This window comes from Parasteatoda tepidariorum, chromosome 3 (genome assembly GCF_982258835.1).
Source record: "Parasteatoda tepidariorum strain Cologne lab strain chromosome 3, Ptep-v5.0, whole genome shotgun sequence".
Taxonomy (NCBI): domain Eukaryota; kingdom Metazoa; phylum Arthropoda; class Arachnida; order Araneae; family Theridiidae; genus Parasteatoda; species Parasteatoda tepidariorum.
In genome coordinates, this window is record NC_141757.1 from 68,964,422 (window position 1) to 68,985,030 (window position 20,609).

Sequence of the window (20,609 nt, forward strand, 5' to 3'; positions counted from 1 at the left end):
TTTAAGAGATAAAAATCTTGCATTGGGATTTGTATTTTCGTTACTTAAAAATCAGTCACTAACCTTTGCATACACCAGTTCGTAAAAAAAATTGTGTATTGATATTTTTTATTTAAATCTTGGGTTAGATATATGCTAGATCAGGGGTCCCCAACCCTATGCCCGCGGGCACCATGGCGCCCGTCAATCGATCTAGGTGCGCCCGCGGCTTGTGCTCAACGATAAAATATTTCAGTTTTCCATTTTCCCAATAAATGCTATGAAAATACATGCTAAAGTACGCCGGCTCAGTAAAGGTAAAATACTTCTCAGTAAAGGTAAAATAGATTTCTACATTTAATTGGATAAATAAAAAATTATCTTGCAACCAAAAATCAAACATTTTTAGAACTAAGACATCCTCTTTGGCTAGCAGATTTGTCTTTCAGAACGGACATAAGGGAAAAACTAAATTATTTAAACTTGGAGCTGCAGGAAAGGACAAACATAAAGCAAAATTGATAGAGGCTGTAAACTCGTCCAGAGCTAAGCTAGTTTTGTGGTTATCACATTTGAAAATTAAGTTTCTTGTGCATTTTCCAAGCATGAAAAAATTGATAGGTGACAGTGAAATTGACTTATTAACATTTGTCACCAACCTCTAATTGCTTAAAGATCAATTTAAAAAGCGCTTTCAGCAATTTAATATCATCGAGCCTTTGATAACTTTTTTGTTAATCCTTTTACCAACCAAATAAACGTAACCGTAATAGCAACATACATTTCAGAATTAGAAATTGTGGATATTCAGAATGACATTATCCTCAAAACTATTATATCACATGAGAAATTCTGGAAAATAGTTGAAGGAATAAATTCCATTCTTAAAAAGAGCATCATATTCTCCCAATTATGTATTGCTGGCCAGCGAAATGCCATGCCAAACACCACATGCCACTGTATTTTATAAGTAATTTTTATACTTCATATGTTTTGAAAGTAATTTAGTAATATTTCTTTTTACAAAAAATATTAATATTAATTGTATCAATATATTAAATTAATTTTTAAAATTTAATTTTTTGTGCGCTATATGTAGTGTGTATTATTACCTATGTCTACCAACTATAAATTTATCTTGAAAAAATAAGTGGTGCCCGCCATTCGATCGATATTCTGGTATTTGCTCTTAGGTACAAAAAGGTTGGGGACCACTGTGCTAGATATATACTAGGTTAGCTATAGTTGGATATGCAGATATGCTTTTTTTTTTGCTTAAATTCAAATATTTTAATTATTAAAAAATTTTACTTGTAACATTTTTGAAAAAGGTTAAAACAAAATATTTTAACCTTGTTTTTTAGTTTTTTACCAAATTTATTCCTGATGGTCATGGATAATCAGCATTATTAATATAAAGCATAGTTAGAAAAATTAATGATTTTTTAAAAATAATCTGATTTGTTTGATTAAATAAGATTTTTATTTTATTTAAATCAATTTTATTTTTATATTTACCAGCTAAATATTTTGATAAGGTGTATCAGTACTTAATATTATTTCAGGACAATAATATAGCTGAAATATTTTATCTTTCTAACTAATGGAACTAATAATTTCTAACAATCCAGAAATTATTCTTTAAATTATTACAAACTAAACATGTTAGAAAGGGCGGCAACTTGTCAGTTGAATATCCCATGAAAGGTAAATTATTTCGAAATAGAATATATGAAAGGAAATAAATTATTATAAGTTTTCCTGGATAGAACAAGTCTTTCATTATGTATAATATTTATGTGTATAATAAGTTTTCATAGCACTGAATAGAATATTGAAATAAACAAAAGCTGAATGGGTAAAATTGAATTATGTTTATTACCAGCAAATTATTTTACATACTGCTAATGGGAAAATATAATTGACAGGGATGAGATTTTTCCGCTTTTTAGCGGATTTTCACTTTTATCTCTCAAATTTCAGCTTTTTTATCAAAAATTCAGATTTTCTAAAAATTTCATTTTTTTTTAATAAGTATTCCGCTCTTTCAGAAAATTCACTGATTTTCAAAGAGAAACAGAAAATTCAAACTACATAGGTACCAATCCTTTCTCATTTTTATGTATTTTAGCTATTTTCTCCCCTTTTACCCGCAGCAGATAAGATTTTCCGAATTTTTTACCTGCCCTCCAGATGTGTCCGATTTTTGCAGTTCAAACGACGCTGCTTCTGACAAGCCTTTTAGCAGTCCCAAGCCTGGAATCTGCTAATATCTCGACTCTTATTCACACGATTTTAATATAAAACATAGCTTTTCATATTTGCGTGTTGCGATTCTTATTCATGCGATTTGAATATTGTATGTTGCGATTCTTATTTACGAGATTTAAAAATCCGATATTGTGATTCGTATTTACGCCTTTTTAAAAACCTATGTAGCGATTCGTATTCACGCAAGTTTAAAATTCAATGTCTTGATTTGCTCATGCGGTTTATAATATCAAACATTGATTTTCGTATTTATACGTGATTTTAAAATAAGGCATTGGGATTCACATTCACGCATTCTAAAAATTTATAATTCTTATTTATGCAATCTAAAACTAAGGCATCATGATTCGTATTTATGCGATCTAAAAATTATGAATCGGTATTTGTATTTACGCGTTTTAAAAATTCTATATCCCAGTTTATTTTCTCATTTTTAAAATCGTATATCTAGTTTCATTTTCATGTGATTTCAAAATTCATAATAATCCATATTCATGCAATTTTAAGATCAACTATCGCGATTCTTGTAAGAAGTAAATTTAAAAAAAAAATTAGTTACTATAAAGGTGACTATTTTTCTAACGACGATTATAAGTGTGTATGTAAGTGTTACAACATCAGAGAAACTGGAAGGGAATATATTCAAAACTTACATTCTGTGCTTGCAAAGAAGAAAAAACAGGATTTGTCACAAGATGTTTGAAGATGGACTAACGACTAAACATAGCAAACATAAAAGATAGCAAGCAAACAAAAGCAATCACTTAAAAAGAGATTTAATTAAATTTTTTTTTTTTTTTTTTTTGGGAAAAGAGTTAACTCATCATCAAAATTTTATTTATAATTGCTGTTATTTATGCTATAAGATGCAAAATTCTTATCAAGTAAAAAACAATTATCTAAACAGTTGCAGATTGTCATGTATTTTTTCAAACTAAAATAGCAATTTTTGTATGTTAAGGAGTTACTATCAGGGATCTGTCCAGGGCAAATTTACTGCCGTTAAGCGGTAGCTTCACAGATTCAATTTTAGGGAAAACGGTAGTTTCACAAATTCAATTTAAAGAAAAACGGTAGTTTCACAAAATACTTTTAACATATTTTTGAAAAATATTTAAATATTTTCTTATTTTTCCATATATTTGTGTTGATCTTTTAATAAAATTTTTAAATTTCTCAAATTATGTCTAAATTTTCACAAAATAGGTACCTCTAAAAAAGACCTAGACAGACCCCTGACTATATATTTCTACTTCACTGTTATTGATATGTTTCAAAGGGTTCTAGTTAGATTAGACTATAATATGAACATAATGATTCGGTCCATTGTTAAAGTTCTTTTTTTTTCCAATATAATTTAAAAAGTAATATTAATGATATATTTGCTATAAATCACATAACAGTATTTATTTAAAGAATTGAAATATCAATGTATATTCTCAGTAGTTTTAATTTGCTAAACCAGGTAGTTTTTCAAGTAATAATTGTCTCTTAACTGAGGAAAAATATAATTTCCAGCTTTATTTTTTCAATTGGTAATTTTTACTTTCACTAAATGTTAAGTATCAATGTAATCGTTTATATAATAATAGATTAGTACACAATCGTATGTCAACACATTATTTATTACCTTAAACTGTTTGGAATTTATTATTAAAGGGTTGCGCTTGCGTAAAATTTACTAGCGTGGAAATTCACCTTTTTTGCCTTTTTGCTAATCTCATCCCTGAATTGAGCAATTCCGTCCTTTTAGTTTTACATTAAAAGACTTCACTGGAAAAATCATTTAAAGAAGGCTTGTGCTGTTGTTCATATCAAAGATTATTATTATTACCAGCAAATGATTTACATAAAGCAAATGGAAAATTATAATTTAATGTTTCTCTTATCCTTTCTCTAATTTTATATATTTTGAAATATAATAACTTATTCATTATTTTTGGGATAAAACCTTTATTATCAATGAAATCAGACTTTAAACAGAATCTTACGGTGAAGAATATATAGTGGAAAGTACTATATCCAAAATTGTTGGGACTTTGGCAGGCATGGAAAAAAGATTTTTTTGAAAATAGGTCTTTAAGTTAAACAAATCAAAAAATTTTAGTTCAATAAAAAAATAAACAAACAAATAGATGATAATTAACATCAATTTCAATTAATAATGAATAAAACCATGTGGTTGCGCTATTTCGAAAGAATTTTTTTACAGATTTTCATGTTTTTAAAGCTCTGAATTACACATTTCAGTGAGTAATCATTCTTCAATCTACTCGATTTGCGAAGATTCCGCTGTGAATCCGAGTGGTTTTGCCGCTCGTTTTTTCGGTAGTTATTAAAACTGATTTTCATGTCGTTGTTAAAATCTAAATGTTTTAATTGATATTAGTTTGATTGGCATTTTTTATTAGTTTGATTAGCTTCGAACTGCGCATTTCACACTCAATTATTGGCGATTCACTCACAATCTCACGTGAATTTATGATTGCATTTTTGTCAGTTATTGTTACCGATTTTCAACATTTTTTTTAAATGCTTTATTATACATGTGAAATTTTGAATTGCCTTTTGTAGAATTACTTTTTGAATACTTGATATGTGTCAATTTTATTGTCCATGTGGTTTTGTTGATCACCATTTTAACGGTTTGGGATGTTTACATAGTTTTTAATGTCCATTTAGTTTTTTAACAGAATATTTATTATTACAATCGACAAACTCCGAATCGTACTTATGAATAATCCCTGCTTTAGTTGTGACAATTTTATCTTAAATCACAATTTTTTCAAAATGTGATATTTTTACGCACTTTAAGATTAAGTGCGTGATTCTTGGCGATAATAATCTCTTTAATGCGAAATGAGAGACTCATAAGCTCTTTAGAAAGATACATTAAAAGATACATTCTTGAATAAAAGATATTTATTTAACAAAATAATGGCAAAATTTAAAGTGAAATAAGTATTAGTAACTATAAGTGTAATAATAAAGTGTACTTTTTATACAAACAGGTAGTTAAGAACCTGTAAATGAATCTTTTCCTGAAAAGATAAAATAAAAAGGCATCGCTTTTGAAAGGATGTGGGCTTATTTTTTCAAAAAGGGCTAAAAGGGTGCATTTTTAGGGATCAAAGGGCAGACGAGACAACCCGCCCTTCTAAAAATGCTTAAGGAAAATACTGAATGTATATATATATTCAGCGAATTGCCCTTTAAAAATGTTTTTACAAAATTCAAATCCCTGAACATAATGTAAAAAATGTACTTTTTATTATAGACTAGTGGGTCGGAGTCGGTATAATTTTTCTACAGAATGGTTCTCTGGAGTTAGTAATTGCTTTGCAAAACTTTAAAAGGCATTCTCCCCCCCCCCCCCCAAAAAAAAAAATTACTGTATCAAAGTTATAAAATCTTTATATTTTGTTCTGTTTTATCTGTCTTTTTATTTGAAAATTAGTCAAGCTCTAAACTTCAAGCAATGGGCCTATTTCAATTCTTTCAAGCAAAATTTTTTTCACAATTTGTTAAAATGTATGTGCAGATTTAGTTATATTTTATAAACCATCTTATTCAGGTCCATGAATCAAAATGTCGACTAAGTTCAAGAAAGGTGATCAAGTGCAAGCTCGATGGGCTGGAAGTAAGAAATTTTATGATGGAAAAATTGTTGATGTCCTAAAAACTGTGTGCAAAGTTCAGTTTGAGAATGATGGAACTATTTCATCTGTGAAGTTGGCAGATATTAAGGTATGTGCTTATTATAAAATTGAAAATATAGTTTTAAAGTAAAAATTTAAAAAATGTTGATTAATTATAAACTCATAATAACATTTATAAAATTATATTATTTATGCGTATGACTATTATGAACATTTATTATTGAAAAATTATACTATACTTTTTGTTTCATGAATTCAGTGACAAATTAGCAAAATTTGTGTAAATTCATATTTTTACACAGTTTACATATTACATTTAATTATACATAAACATTGTTATAATTTACATTTGACACATTTTTGGTTGAATTTTTCACTGATATACGATTTTAAAATAAGAAGTTTACTATTGTTGTCTTCCTTTTTTAATTAGATTTGTAATTATTAAAGTTTCTTTTTCACTGTTTTTATATGTAAAAAAAAAAGAAAACTACTGCAATTAGAATTATGATTTGCTCCCTATTATTTTCTTTTGCTCCAAGTTTCTTTTCTTTTTTTTTTTTCAAATAAGTTTTGGAGCTGTTAAATTTTAAAGTATTTTTTTCCATAGTTTTCAGTACTTTTCTCTTTTGGTGAAATTTATGAACACTAACAGCTTTGTTTTCACACTGGTTCTATTTAAGTTAACAAGATTGTTGATATTTTTTTCTATAGCTAAAATAAAATCATTTGATTTAAAATGATTCTTGAATAAACTAGTGAACATATTTAAAATAATAGAAATCAAAATTAAAACTAATAAATAAGTAAATAGATTTGCTTATTTTTTTTTAATACAGATAAAATTCTTTGTAATAATTTTCTTTGTAATGTTCCAAGTTTTAAAAGGTTTTATTTTAAGTTTTAATTCAAAGTATATCATATTAGGTTCATTTTAAGTTTTATAAAACTTTACCTCTACATCTCTTTTTTTTTTTTTTTACAATGAAAATATTTTAGCATTTTTTTTCCTATTTAAACCAAAAATTTCTTTAGAGCAGCCTGAATTTCCCCCTGAACCTTACTCTCTTGATCAGACATATTCTGCCCTCCTGCTTAAAGTATTCGTTGATCAACTGAAAACCTGGGTTGGTTGAATCATCAATATAATTAAGAAAAACTTTATTTATTCAAAGCATTATTCTAGTTATTTTGGAATTGTACAGTTTGATTATCTCTCTTACAGATATAAATTATGTATCTTCTGAAATCGAAAAGTTTTCAAAAATATTTTTTAAAAATTAAAGTTAATTAAATCTGAAATCGAATTATAAAATTAAAGGTTAACAAAAATTTCAAAAAAAATATGTATATATAAATAAATCTACATTTGTGTGTGTGTGTGTATATATAAATACATATATATATATATATATACATACATAAATGAATAAACTATATCTACCAATATGCATTTACAAAAATTACACTAGAGCAGTTCTATACATTCAATTTAAATAATAAAATTTATCAGAAATATATATATTTTTACCTTTATTAAACTGTGACAGGACTTAAAATTTACTTCTGGGAGAAAAAAAACATTTTGTACGTAGATTTATAAAAATTTTCTGTGTATTTTAATTAAAAAAAGAAAAAAGGAAAAACATTTTTTTAAATGGAATTTTGAGAAAAAACAAAATTTTGACAAGCATACGATTGTGTCTGTATGTTTTTTAATATTCTATTGTGAATTAAATTTTTTTACAATGGTTTTAAAAATATTTTTTACATCCAACAAATGTTTATAAATAATTATGCACATTTTATTTTTTATGAACCTAACTCTGGAAATATCTTACTTTTGTTGTTATATGCTTTTGTTTGATATGTCATACTTCATTTTGTAAGATCAATGAGTATAAGTACTTGTTATTTGTACAATTTTATAAATAATTGTGTTTTGTTGGAATTATTTATTTATTTACCTTTTTTATTAAAAAGGACATGTTTATTATTCTTTTAATTTTAAATGCAAATATCCTTCAATATATTTTTGTTAAGTCAATAATATATTTTTCTGAATATATTTTTTTCAATCATGCTCCATTCAGTGGGCCAAGCTTCTCTGTCCTCCAAGCGCATTGGTCCATTCTTCACACTTTTTTATAAAAACTAACTATATGGTTAATTTTTAGCAAGCAAAAATGAAAACTGAAAAGTTGACCAATTTACTCCGGATTTCTTTGTGTTTAAAAATATATGTATTTTTATATTAAATTTAAAAGAAAGCATTATATAATGAAAAATTCCTGTATGTATATGAGTTGTAAATGTATACATTACTTGTCCCCATAATTTTTTTTTTTTCAATCGGCATTCTAGAATTATGTTTTCAATTTTCTTTCAAACTTCTAATTTTAAAATATTTTTTTTTAACTTCAGAAACCTGAAAAGAATACTGAAGAAACTTCAACCAAAAGTAATCGTTCAAAAACAAGAAATCGTAGCAGATCAACCGGAAGAGAAACAAGATCGAGGTCGAAGTCACCTGCAAGGAAATCTGGCAGATCTAAAAAATCAACTGGTGAAGATAATTCTAAAACAGCAGTTGTTGAAACTGAAAAACCTTCAAACGTTAACAGTGTATCAAAAGATGTTGTTGACAGTGTTAAAAAACCTCTTCTTAGCAGAGAAACATTAACTTCATTAAATTTATCACCCATTGTAAAGCTTAACAGCTATTTTAGTAGTAAAGAGACAACATCAGTAATGAAAGCCGAGGCTACCGCAACCACAACCGAAGGAATTCGTTCTAAGCGACTTTCTGCTTTGAGAAGCATGGAGGTATTTCTTAATTCTTGATTCACTTTGTTTAAAATAGGAGTGTGCAATGCAAAAATTATAAATAATTAATTGATTTTCTGTGAGCTGCAACAAAATACAACTTGCTGATGTAAATTAGTAATGGTTTAAATACTACTTCAGTATAATCAAAACACTTTTAATTTATCTTTTAAATTAAATTAGCTTTAAAAAAAAGCTTTCGAAGTGCTTCCTAAGTTAAAAATTAAGAAACTTGGGTGGTAACTATTTTAATTTATCACTATGTTTTGGATATTTTAGTCTTTTTTTTTAAAATTTTTTAAATTAATCAGCGATCCTCTTGATGTGTTATAAAGAACGTGGCAAATATGCTTAAAATTTGTAAAAGAGACGGTTAATTTTCAAGTGCAGGTAAAAAAATGGACAAAATATAAACTTTGAATGTGTGTAAAAAATCTTTATTTTCCTTTATTAAGAGAGAATTAAAATTAAGGAGAAAAGTAGAATGATTCTAAATATCAAATTACATCGTCAGTACAAATATAATTTTTCTTGATTTAAAATTTTTTATTTTGCTTATCAGTATATAAAATAATACGAATGTGAATATTAATAGATGGATATAAAGGTTGAGAATTTGTATGTTAGCTTGCTTTTAATTAAAAAATGACCTAAAACTATGGAAGTCCTGTGTCCTACAAACCTATAATATCCAAGCTTTAGCAGAATCCAGGGATGAGATTTTTCCGCTTTTTAGCGGATTTCCGCTTTTTTCACTTTTATCTCTTGAATTTCAGCTTTTTTATCAAAAATTCAGATTTTTCTAAAAATTTCACTTTTTTTTCATAAGTATTCCGCTTTTTCAGAAAATTCACCGATTTTCAAAGAGAAACGGAAAATTCAAACTACATAGCTACCAATCCTTTCTCATTTTTACTTATTTTAGCTATTTTCTCCCCTTTTACTCGCAGCAGATAAGATTTTCCGAATTTTTTACCCGCCCTCCAGATAGATCCGATTTTTGTAGTTCAAACGAAACTGCTTCTGACAAGCCTTTTAGAGGTCCCAAGCCTGGAATCTGCTAATATCTCAATTCTTATTCACACGATTTTAATATCAAACATAGCTTTTCATATTTGCGTGTTGCGATTCTTATTCACGCGATTTGGATATTGTACTTTGCGATTCTTATTTACGAGATTTAAAAATCCGATATTGTGATTCGTATTTACATCTTTTTAAAAACCTATGTAGCGATTCGTATTCACGCAAGTTTAAAATTCAATGTCTTGATTTGCTCATGCGGTTTATAATATCAAACATTTATTTTCGTATTTATAAGTGATTTTAAAATAAGGCATTGGGATTTGCATTCTAAAAATTATGCATCATGATATTTATTTATGCAATCTAAAATTTACACATCATGATTCGTATTTACGCGATCTAAAAATTATCAATCGTGATTTGTATTTACACGTTTTAAAAATTCTATATCCCAGTTTGTATTTTCACATTTTCAAAATCGTATATCTAGTTTCATATTCATGTGAATACAAAATCCATAATTGTTATTCATATTCACGCAATTTTAAGATCAACTATCGCGATTCTTGTAAGAAGTAAATTTTTTTTTTTAGTTAGTTACAATAAAGGTGACTGTGACTGTGAAACTGGAAGGGAATATATTCAAAACTTACATTCTGTGCTTGCAAAGAAGAAAAAATAGGATTTGTCACAAGATGTTTGAAGATGGACTAACGACTAAATATACCAAACATAAAAGATGTAGCGAACAAAAGCAATCACTTAAAAAGGGATTTAATTAATTTTTTTTCTTGGAAAAAGAGTTAATTAACTCATCATCAAAATTTTATTTATAATTGCTGTTATTTATGCTATAAAATACAAAATTCTTATCAAATAAAAAACAATTATCTAAACAGTTGCTGATTGTTATGTAATTTTTCAAACTAAAATAGCAATTTTAGTATGTTTCAAAGGGCTCTAGTTAGATTAGACTATAATATGAACATAATGATTCGGTCCATTGTTAAAGTTTTTTTTCCCAATATAATTTAAAAAGTAATATTACTGATATATTTGCTATAAATCACATAACAGTATTTATTAAAAGAATTGAAATATTAATGTATATTCTCAGTAGTTTTAATTTGCTAAACCAGGTAGTTTTTCAAGTAATGTGAACTGAGGAAAAATATAATTTCCAGCTTTATTTTCTCATATGGTAATTTTTATTTTCACTAAATGTTAAGTATCAATGTAATCATTTATATAATAATAGATTAGTACACAATTGTATGTCAACACATTATTTATTACCTTAAACTGTCTGGAATTTATTATTAAAGGGTTGCGCTTGCGTAAAATTTACTATCGTGGAAATTCAGCTTTTTTGCCTTTTGGCTAATCTCATCCCTGAGAATCACTGTTGATACCTCTGTATTTTGGATATTTAGTGTTTTTTAAACTGCTTATTGATCTGATCATGCAAAAAGTAAAATGTTATCTAATAATGCAGTTTTTAAGTCATGTTGTTTATGTGAGCATGCTAAATTCAATTTCTTTTATATGATCTGATTTTTGATTTCTTATACAGTGCAAGTTATATATTAATATTACCCTATGCCTTAAATACATCAGCATACTTTTGGTGAACTAAAATTTTAGTTACTTACTAAGGGTTACTTATCTCTACTATTTTTAATGCTATTTGCGTAAAAATCTATCTACTCTACTGAATTTTTCTAATTTTTGTGTCTCTGCTGTTTTCCCCGTTATAAACTAAAAAAAACATTAACAAAATTATTTATGTCTAGGAAGGAAAAAAAAACCATTTCTGATTATTTTATTAGTTTTCTTCAAATTTTGAAAGGAAAACATATGTTTTTATTTACTTTTTTAGTGTTAATTATATTTGCCTTAGACTAGAAGATAAATTGAAGACAACTTTTGAGCTTGTCAAGAGACTAACATATTTTGTGTCTTTCAATTATGAGTTAGAAATCTTTAATACTGTTAAAGTAATTGTATTTCTTTTGAAAGTATCAAAGTTATAAATGGTTTAATTTTAGATGAAAAATAAAAACACTGTTTGACATTTAAAGTAAATTGTATATTGTTCTGCCTATTTAGGGTAGGAATGTATAATACAATAGAAATTTATGAATAGAATTGTATGTTATCTGTAGTTAATATAAATATGTCTGCTCTCTTTGTATATACTTCCTACTATGTATTGTTTGGTTTTTTTATTTATTATAAAATTTCTGAACTAAGTTAACAATTCTACTGTTCCTCCTTAAGTTAGTGTTTCAGGGTTCTGATCGTATTTTTAACTAGAATGCAAGTGCCACATATAAACTATTTTAGGGGCATACAATGTGCATTTCTAATTTAAAATCTCTCTTGTGTAAGTTTTAAAGCATATGTTCTTGGCTTTTTTTTAGTCAACTCAACGACAGTTGGAATCGAAGTTTGAAAGTAAGAAACTTCCCTCAAAAGCTAAATATTCAGATGATGACGAAGAAGAAGAAGAGGAGGATGAAATTGATTCAAGGCCAAAACAGATTTCTAAAGTGTGGCAGACTGCATATTTTCTCTCTACGCTTTTGAAGATATTTTTTCTCCCTGCAGTTCTTTTGTTCTTAATATTTGCTTGCACGACCGTGAGTATAAGAAGCACCTGTTTGCTTTTTTTTATTTAAAATATTTCTACATATTAAACAAAAACCTTTTTATTTCATAATAAGGGGTCTGTTTAGAAGAAATTTGTGTCCGTTAACGGACTCTTCACAAAATATCTTTCCATAAAAACGGACCCTTCATATAATATTTTAACTTAAAAACGGATCCTTTACAAAATAATTTATTTTTTAATCAGACCCTTCACAAATTTGTTTATATTCATTATTGTTTTGGTAATCGAATAAACCCTTCCTAGGAAGGGGGGGGGGAAGGACAAATGTAAATGAACTAAGTTTTGTCTTTGGCAAACGCTTCTTCCTTTATTCGTCCGAAATGAATATTCTGCTTTCAGCAGTATAGGTTAATTACCAAATATTTGTATGTTGCATCTCTAATTTAGCAACAGGAATTGCTGTTTATTTTTTAAAATTTAATGTCTTTACGATTTAAAAACTCCTAAAAAAAAGTTTTATGCGACTACAGGACCCTATCTGTACAAATTTACAAAAACCGGACCCTGGTTGAAAGAATGTGACTCAACGTTCATTTTATATTTTCAAATTACGAGTAATTTTTTCACAATTTTACAAAAACGGACCTTTCACAAAATGTCTGGACAGACCCCTTATAATTTAATCTGCTTATCATAACACACCAATTTCAGATACTGGTACAGTTCTTGTTTCAGTGCTGGTAGTTACTATGAAATTTATTAGCATTCTGTGTAAAATAAGATTTTCTTTACTGATCTGTCCGAAATGCAATAAGACAAAATTGATGGATAATTATTAATCAATGTAAAAAGAAATTGTGTGGTAAATTGCATTTTGCGGGCAAACTCTTCTATCAATGACTAAATTTTACAATAACTTGAACTAAAATACAATTCTGATATCTGGTTCTCTATTTTAGCCAAATTTTAATTGTAATGTTTTTAGATTTGTACTTAAATGGCCTGATACTCTTTGACAATGTCAAAATTTCACTAAGTGATCTAAAATCTTTCTATTTTTTAGAAAGCTTGTACCATTTTGGAAGTGCCTCCTTTCTTCTCGAGATGGTCTGTTTTGGTAAACAGTGTAAAAATTCCACTGGCATCAGTAATTGCATTTCATCTTTTACTTTGCTTGCTACCTCTCATTCCACTTGGTAAAAAAGTACTTGGATTTCCATCATTGGACAGCAAAACTGCAATGGAATATAGACTTCATGGTATGTATGTCTAATAAAATAAAGGTTTTAAAATTTCCCAGAGGAATGGCATGGTCCAAATAAAACATTGTCTATACCCTTCTCTTTTGATTTTCAGATAGTCTAGCAGGGTTCATATTCCACAGGAAAAACAGGAAATTTAAAAATCAACTAAAATAACAGGGAAAAAGCAGGGAATTCAAATTTTTCTTAATAAAATGGGAAAATAAAGGGAAATTTTTCTGATATTCTTCTTTCAAAGTGCAATCTATGAGATATTTAAAGATCATGGTGCGTAGTGTTTTTAAAAAGTGCTTAAAGGTGCTTCTTTTCGATTTTTGTTTTTTAAAAGCCCTTAAAGGTGCATATTTCAATAGGTGTTTTTAATAAGTGCTTAAATTTCCCTTTTCGAAAGTGAGATTTTTTTTCCTTCATCATGTCGATTTAAGCCATGCATTATGCAAAAACGTGCTTTTCACATTGTTCTATTCAACATTTTCACAATTCATTCAACCACAATCCAGTTCAGCTTACTGTTGGTTTATGGCATATGAGAGCGTAGCTTGTGCATCGACTGAGTTAGATTTGATGAGATTATTGCACTCTCATGTGCAACTCAGCTGCATTTAGCAAAATATTCTCAATTTCCGGCTTCATTTTACACCCTCTGAAATAAAACCGAAAAATCTCTCAATCTTTTTATATGGCTAATATAATCAAGAAAAGTGTTCTTTGTCAGAAACTAGTTATTTTATCATGATCATGTATTGTCTTTGAAGATTATTTTGCATTTTGTTAATGTATATAGTGCTTACAAATATTTTTTGTTGAGAGATTTGGCTACGCTGAAAATAGTTCAGCTATACTATTTCATCTACATATAATAATTTTTTTTTTTTTTTTGCAAGTTCATTGAACTGTACCCACCATTTGGTATTACCGCCTTGTCGTGGTGAGTGGGCTTGTATGGTTAAGTCATAATTGGTAACTAACCCGGAATTTCTGGAAGGATCTTCTGACTCTGATGTATTAATTTCCACAAAGGTATTAATTATAATCCACAAAGGTATTAATTTTTCTCCGAAAATAAACCTGACAGCTTATTTTCATTTTTTTCGCTCATAACGTCACAAAATCGTATTCCTGCCTACTTCCACAATCTGCACTTTCCCCTCCCATTGGTGAAGGATGTTTTTTTGTATCAGCGCTCTTGCTGTTGCATATGCTGGTCACTTAACCTGCTCAGCTGGAACTGGTTGAGTGGTCTCACCTTTCTAGTTGCAGTGAGAATGAAAAATGTTTCTTTCCTCTTCCTAGAATAGTTTCTCCCAAGCATGCGAAGTTTACTTTTTCGTTTGCTCCATACTAGCCCTAGTTGCTGATTGGAGTCAGGATTATGTCTTCCAAAAAGCGTTGGCGGATATTACAGAAAGAATATTTTGTAGAGTAACCTGTATTTACTTGTTCCACTTAACCTATCCACTTGTTCCCTAATGTGTATTGTAATATTAGCAAAGGTGATTTTTCGATAGCGCATAGAGCCCGAAATAATTCTTTACGTCATGTGGAAGGATAATGCTATTGAACAAATGGTGCTGCTTCTACCTACTGTAAAAGCATTAAAGAAATGTTTTCGGGATCTCTGAATGAAAGCCAATATAATAAGAGCGGAACCTCTCTTTGAATTTTTTAATTCAACATAATTTGCCGTTATCTTTTGAGGACCACGGAGGTCTGTTGTTTAAGCGCATTTTTTGGAATTCGATTATTATCGTCAAATTTAAATGTGAAAAAAAGCACAAAAGTTTAGCTGAAACAATACAGAATGGCTTAGTCTAGGAATTTTTTCTAGGAAGTTAAGAAATTTGTTTTTAGGGAAAGGAAACAAATTATCCGTGATTAGTGAGCAGATTATTTACCTCTTCATCAATCTATTAATATGCGCACTTAGATATTGATAAATAGAACAAATGCAACAACAATCAACAACAAAAAAGTTTGATTTGAGTTAGTAATTAAAGAAAAGCCAAGGTCATGTAATTTGGCCCTCATATTAATTTTCTTATGTAGAGATTTTTTCTTTTCCAATTCGATTTAATTTTGTTAAAGATTTGTTTTGCTTTTACTGTCATAAATTTTTTTGAAATCTTTAGTTTTCGGCATATTTTATGAATTTTATAGAATCAAGATATAAATTTAAACTGTACAATGCTGACCTTGTTCCCACAATCATAGCATTTGTCGCGAAATTGTGAACCCTTGACATCCCAAATCCACAATGCACTTTTTCTAGAAAGCTTTACTAAATATATTTTGATATTTGAATTTTTAGTTTTCAGTCATATATTTTTTTTATTACATTTGTGCAAAATATAAAAATTTAGGATTTTGCTGCGTTTAAAAAAATTTTTTTTTTTCAAAAGTGGTCTGTTAGTAAAATTGAAATGAAAGGTAGGGACAGCTTCTGTGAAAGTAAAATCTTTCCAGGTGTATATCTGTTAAAGTTTAAGAATCACTCTTGTATATAGTTTGCCAACCTTAATATTTAAATCACAATAATCAAAGTTTTATCTTAATGTATATTTATTGTATTGTTTATTTACAGGTTTGGTCTACTTAGTTTGCAGCATGATAATATTTGGAGTTTGTGCTTATTTTGGTATTAACATGAATTGGGGTATAGATAAGTTCAAGCCGATTGCATTGAGCTCTTTTATTTATTGTGCTGTTTTTTCTTTCATTCTATACATCACTCACTGCATAAAGGGACATGGTTCTGTACCCACAAAAGGTAATAATGCCATTATGTAACTATGTTAACTATTATGTTACTTATGTTAACTACTTTTTATTGAATTTTTTTTTCCTTGATAAAATAATTTTTTATATTTTTACTTGTCTTACCATTGAATTAATTTGTTTTTACTAAATAACCTAAATTCTATGTGTATAATAATAACTAGTCTGAAATTGGGAAAACATAATTTTGGGTTATATTTTTAAGCATATGTTATAAATTTCAAGTATAAGATTCTTCTGCCTTATGGCGGAATTTCTGACTTTCTGAACTTAAAAGCAAAAACTAAACTTCTAAACTTAATTGTTATTTTATTCTCTTTAACCAAGACTCATATATAAAAACCTAACAGTTTGTTAGACTGCCATGTGCAAGTAATAATAAATAAAAGAAGTAAACAATTAAAAAAAAACTTTAAATAATTATGTAAGCAGATGTAAAACTTGATATAATTAAGTAAACTTATGTATATATATATATATTTGTTTTGGTGCAAAATAGTTTTGCATACTTTTTTTATTTTTTCATGATTTGAGTTGATAGGCCTAACCCACTCTCATGCCTGAAATTTTGACAATGTTCAGACCAAATACTACATGTATTTTTAAAATTTCTAAATTGCATTTATGACTGTTTTCTTTGCCTAACTAAATTTGCTTTTTGAAGGAAAGAAGTTATAGAAAAGTATTTTTATTTTTAGAAATTACTATCATTTTTTAATAAATTATTAACCATAAACTATAAAGGAAATATATACATAAATCCATTTAGGTTTATGCATATAATAAATATATGCATCAGGGTTGGGTTTTTGACGTCAGAAAGTGGTTTTTGACATGACAAGGGTATAATACTGGTTTAAACCGTCAAAAACCCGTCAAAAATGTCAAAAACTGAAGTTTGCCAAGAAAATATATAAACTTCAAAACTACCAACAGTTGCCATGCATTATATTGAAATTTAATTATACTATAGGTAATCAGCAGGTTTTAAAATATTTTTTAATTAAAATTAAGGTAAAATAACAGATTTAAAATCTCAGAAATTTATATTCAAATGCATGTGCAGAAAAATTTTGCACAAAATTTTTTTAAATATTTATATTTTGAAAAAAAAAATTTATTTTTGATACTTAAGAATATTAAAAGTTTATTACTATGCATTTCTGACATATAAGGAACATATAACTAATATTTATAAGGAACTTACAAGTTATGTTGTATAAATAGAAACTTGATACAAGTGTATGAAAACCGAATATCTTTATTATCCAGTATGTTAATTTGAATTTAAAAGTAGTTTTATTTGTGAATAATGATAAATATAATTAATATTGTTTATTATATTTATTTATAATTATTACACTTATCATTTTAAAACAATTTTTACCTCTTAATTTTTTCCCCCATATCTTGAAAGCAAGAAGTAATTATTCAACAGCTGAATATTTAGACATTCAACAAAACTATGTATATAGTATTCAGCAAAATGAAATTCACAAGTGTTTGGATAAACTAAATTTTCAGCATAGTAAATGAATAGGCTGAATATACTGTAAATCGACACTAACTACTCTGTGTATTTAACAGAAAGCACTTAAATTTGTATTGTCTTATGTTAAGAAGATTTAAAGGAATATTAAAAAGATTTTTCTTTAAAAGGTGTCTAATGTACAAAGCTGCTAATGTTTATCTTTAAAAATGTCTAATTTTTAGTATAATCTATACTATACACTAAATTTGGTTATAAATAAATTTCTTAATAATATCACTGCAGATTTTCAATAACACATGAAAATGAATACATAATATTACAAAAGATGTGAGCTTTCAAAAGTTCAAGATTTTGGTTACTATTCAAAAGATAAGTGTTTCTTCAAAATTTTAAATTTATTTTTTCTAGAACATATTTAGAAACACTATCCTTTATAAGAAATATATAAATTTTATGTATTAATTAAATTTCACATATGAATATAGGTTTTTGACATTTTTGACAGTGAGGTTTTTGACGTGACGGTTTAAACCATGGTTTAAACTGTCAAAAACTGTCACGTGTCAAAAACCTGCCAACCCTGATATGCATAAACCTGATTGGATTTATGCATATATTTCCTTTAAAATTTATTATGAATCAAAAATAATTTGTGAATAAAATTAAATCTACTAATTCTAGAGACTGATTTTATACATTTTCAAAATATTAAGAAAAATTAATGAAATATGAGATGTTCTTTTTAAATGCATATTTTTCCATCATAATATTTTCCCCCTTTCTTTAATAATTCCTCTGATTATTTTATTTTCATTCTTATTTCAGTGCCCTTTATTGGTAAATTTTACAGTGGTTCTTATACAAATCCTGTTCTATTTGGGAAAATTGATGTTAAAACAAGTTTTATTCGTGCAGGATTGATTGGATCTGTAAGTATAGTAGTTAATCAGATCAATGTTTTAATTTATTGAAATTTTATTTATTGTAACATTTTATTCTAGGTTCTTTTAAATTCCAGTATTCTGATGAAATATTTTCTTTTGAAAAGTGCTCGTTCTGCAATTCCTTTAGGTTTAACTGCGGGAATGCAAATCCTTTTTGCTCTCCATTTGTTGTTTTGCGAGGTAAGTTTCAACAATTTGTGTATGCAAAGCATTTTTTCTGGTTTTTGCATTATTATAATTTTTTTTTTTAACATAGTGATCTGTTTATTAGATGCTTATTGTTTTCTATAGATATTCTATATTAATGAAAGCAAAAATGTTCTAAAAGGAAAATTGTAACATGCTAATTTATCGGTTGAAAAGTTAATTTTATAATAGCTATGTATTTGAATAGGTAATTTTTCCATTTCAGAATTTTTATGCAAATTTTTCATTTTTGTTGTATGTTTAAATTGTTCAATTACTGAAAATGCAATAATTTATTTTGTAGGAAAAATTGCTGAGTACTTACACTTACACTTCTGATACTGTGGGATATGCTTTTATTTTGACAACTGGATTTCTTGTACCTTTTGGCTTAGCAGCTCCAAATATTTACCACTATCTCTATGAAACTAAGACCTCTTTGACGTTATACTGGTATTACTCAGCAGTAGCAGTTATTGTAGTTCTGTTTTGTAAGTATAGGTTTTATAGTTAATTTGATTTTTTTCAGCTCAGAATTATATTGTACTCTTAAATTGTTATATAATATTAATTCTTTATAGCTTATATTTTAAAGCATTTTAAGGAAATATTTCCTGATCTTGTAATAATTCTGCATTTGGAAAGTCACGTTTTCAAACTGCTGTCTTTCTAGTTATATAATTTTTCTTAGATTAATAAATCAACGAACATTGTAGACTGAAATATTTTTTTATTTTATAAATTTGCCGCTTTCAAATGAGTCAACCAATTAGTTTTAATGTGAAAGTTAAAAATATGTATGCAGTGTTTGGGGTTAGATATTGGTATGCCCCAAGGTTGCTATGCTGGAAAAGTCAGAATGTTTTGAAACTGTTCTCAACATCACGGACCAACATTGATCGAGTAACATATTTCCTGTGCAGAAGCTTCTTTTTTCCCATCTGGCATTAATTAAAATATATAATATGCATTAATGGCAAATTTTTATTTTTTGTGGTTCATTATATGCTGCTACATTAGATAAAAATTTTATTCTTCCATTTGAGTAGCAACCCTGATGCCTCGTTTCAAAATTTCAGGAGAACATTTTTAAGAGCAATTTTGGGGATAAATATTCCAATTTTTATCTGATCAAATACATGTTTAAGTGTATTGTCTCATACAGTGGAAATGCTCAAAATTTTTTTAGTACTTATTTGTAAACAATACCAAGGAACAGTTTGATTAAAAATTTTCTATTTGAGAACAGTAAGTCTTGTCACTATAATCAGGGTTTGAAATAAGCGATTATTATTAGTAATTAGCTTCTAAGAACTCAAATTTGAAGTCTAGAAAATAAAATTTTATTGTCATTTTTTATGCTTAACTTTTTAAATACCTTTGCACCTGCAATACAACTCTTGGCCTAGTTATACAAAAGGTAAGAAATATTACGTCATGTGCTCTGAGTATCTGCAGGAAAACCGAAAGTTATAAGTATGGCATGCTTAGGCTCTATACACGTGTTAAAGGAGAGAAGTTTCTTAATCTCCTTTTTTTTATGCTTTTAACCCTAAAATTGGTATTTGTCATTTT

The 20,609-nt window shown here is 27.5% G+C and overlaps 1 protein-coding gene across 5 annotated transcripts in view; it reads left to right on the plus strand.

Annotated features, from left to right (window-relative positions):
* LBR (lamin B receptor) overlaps positions 1–20,609 on the plus strand; it is a 30,791-nt gene that overhangs the window by 1,429 nt on the left and 8,753 nt on the right. For all 5 annotated transcript variants that reach the window (XM_016071272.5, XM_016071273.4, XM_071180940.2 and 2 more), the window contains exons 2-9: positions 5,825–5,997; positions 8,334–8,735; positions 12,185–12,403; positions 13,439–13,634; positions 16,219–16,404; positions 18,730–18,833; positions 18,906–19,028; positions 19,339–19,525. In XM_016071272.5, the coding sequence (XP_015926758.3) occupies positions 5,839–5,997; positions 8,334–8,735; positions 12,185–12,403; positions 13,439–13,634; positions 16,219–16,404; positions 18,730–18,833; positions 18,906–19,028; positions 19,339–19,525 (1,576 nt within the window). In that variant the 5' untranslated portion in view covers positions 5,825–5,838. The remainder of the gene's footprint in view (positions 1–5,824; positions 5,998–8,333; positions 8,736–12,184; positions 12,404–13,438; positions 13,635–16,218; positions 16,405–18,729; positions 18,834–18,905; positions 19,029–19,338; positions 19,526–20,609) is intronic.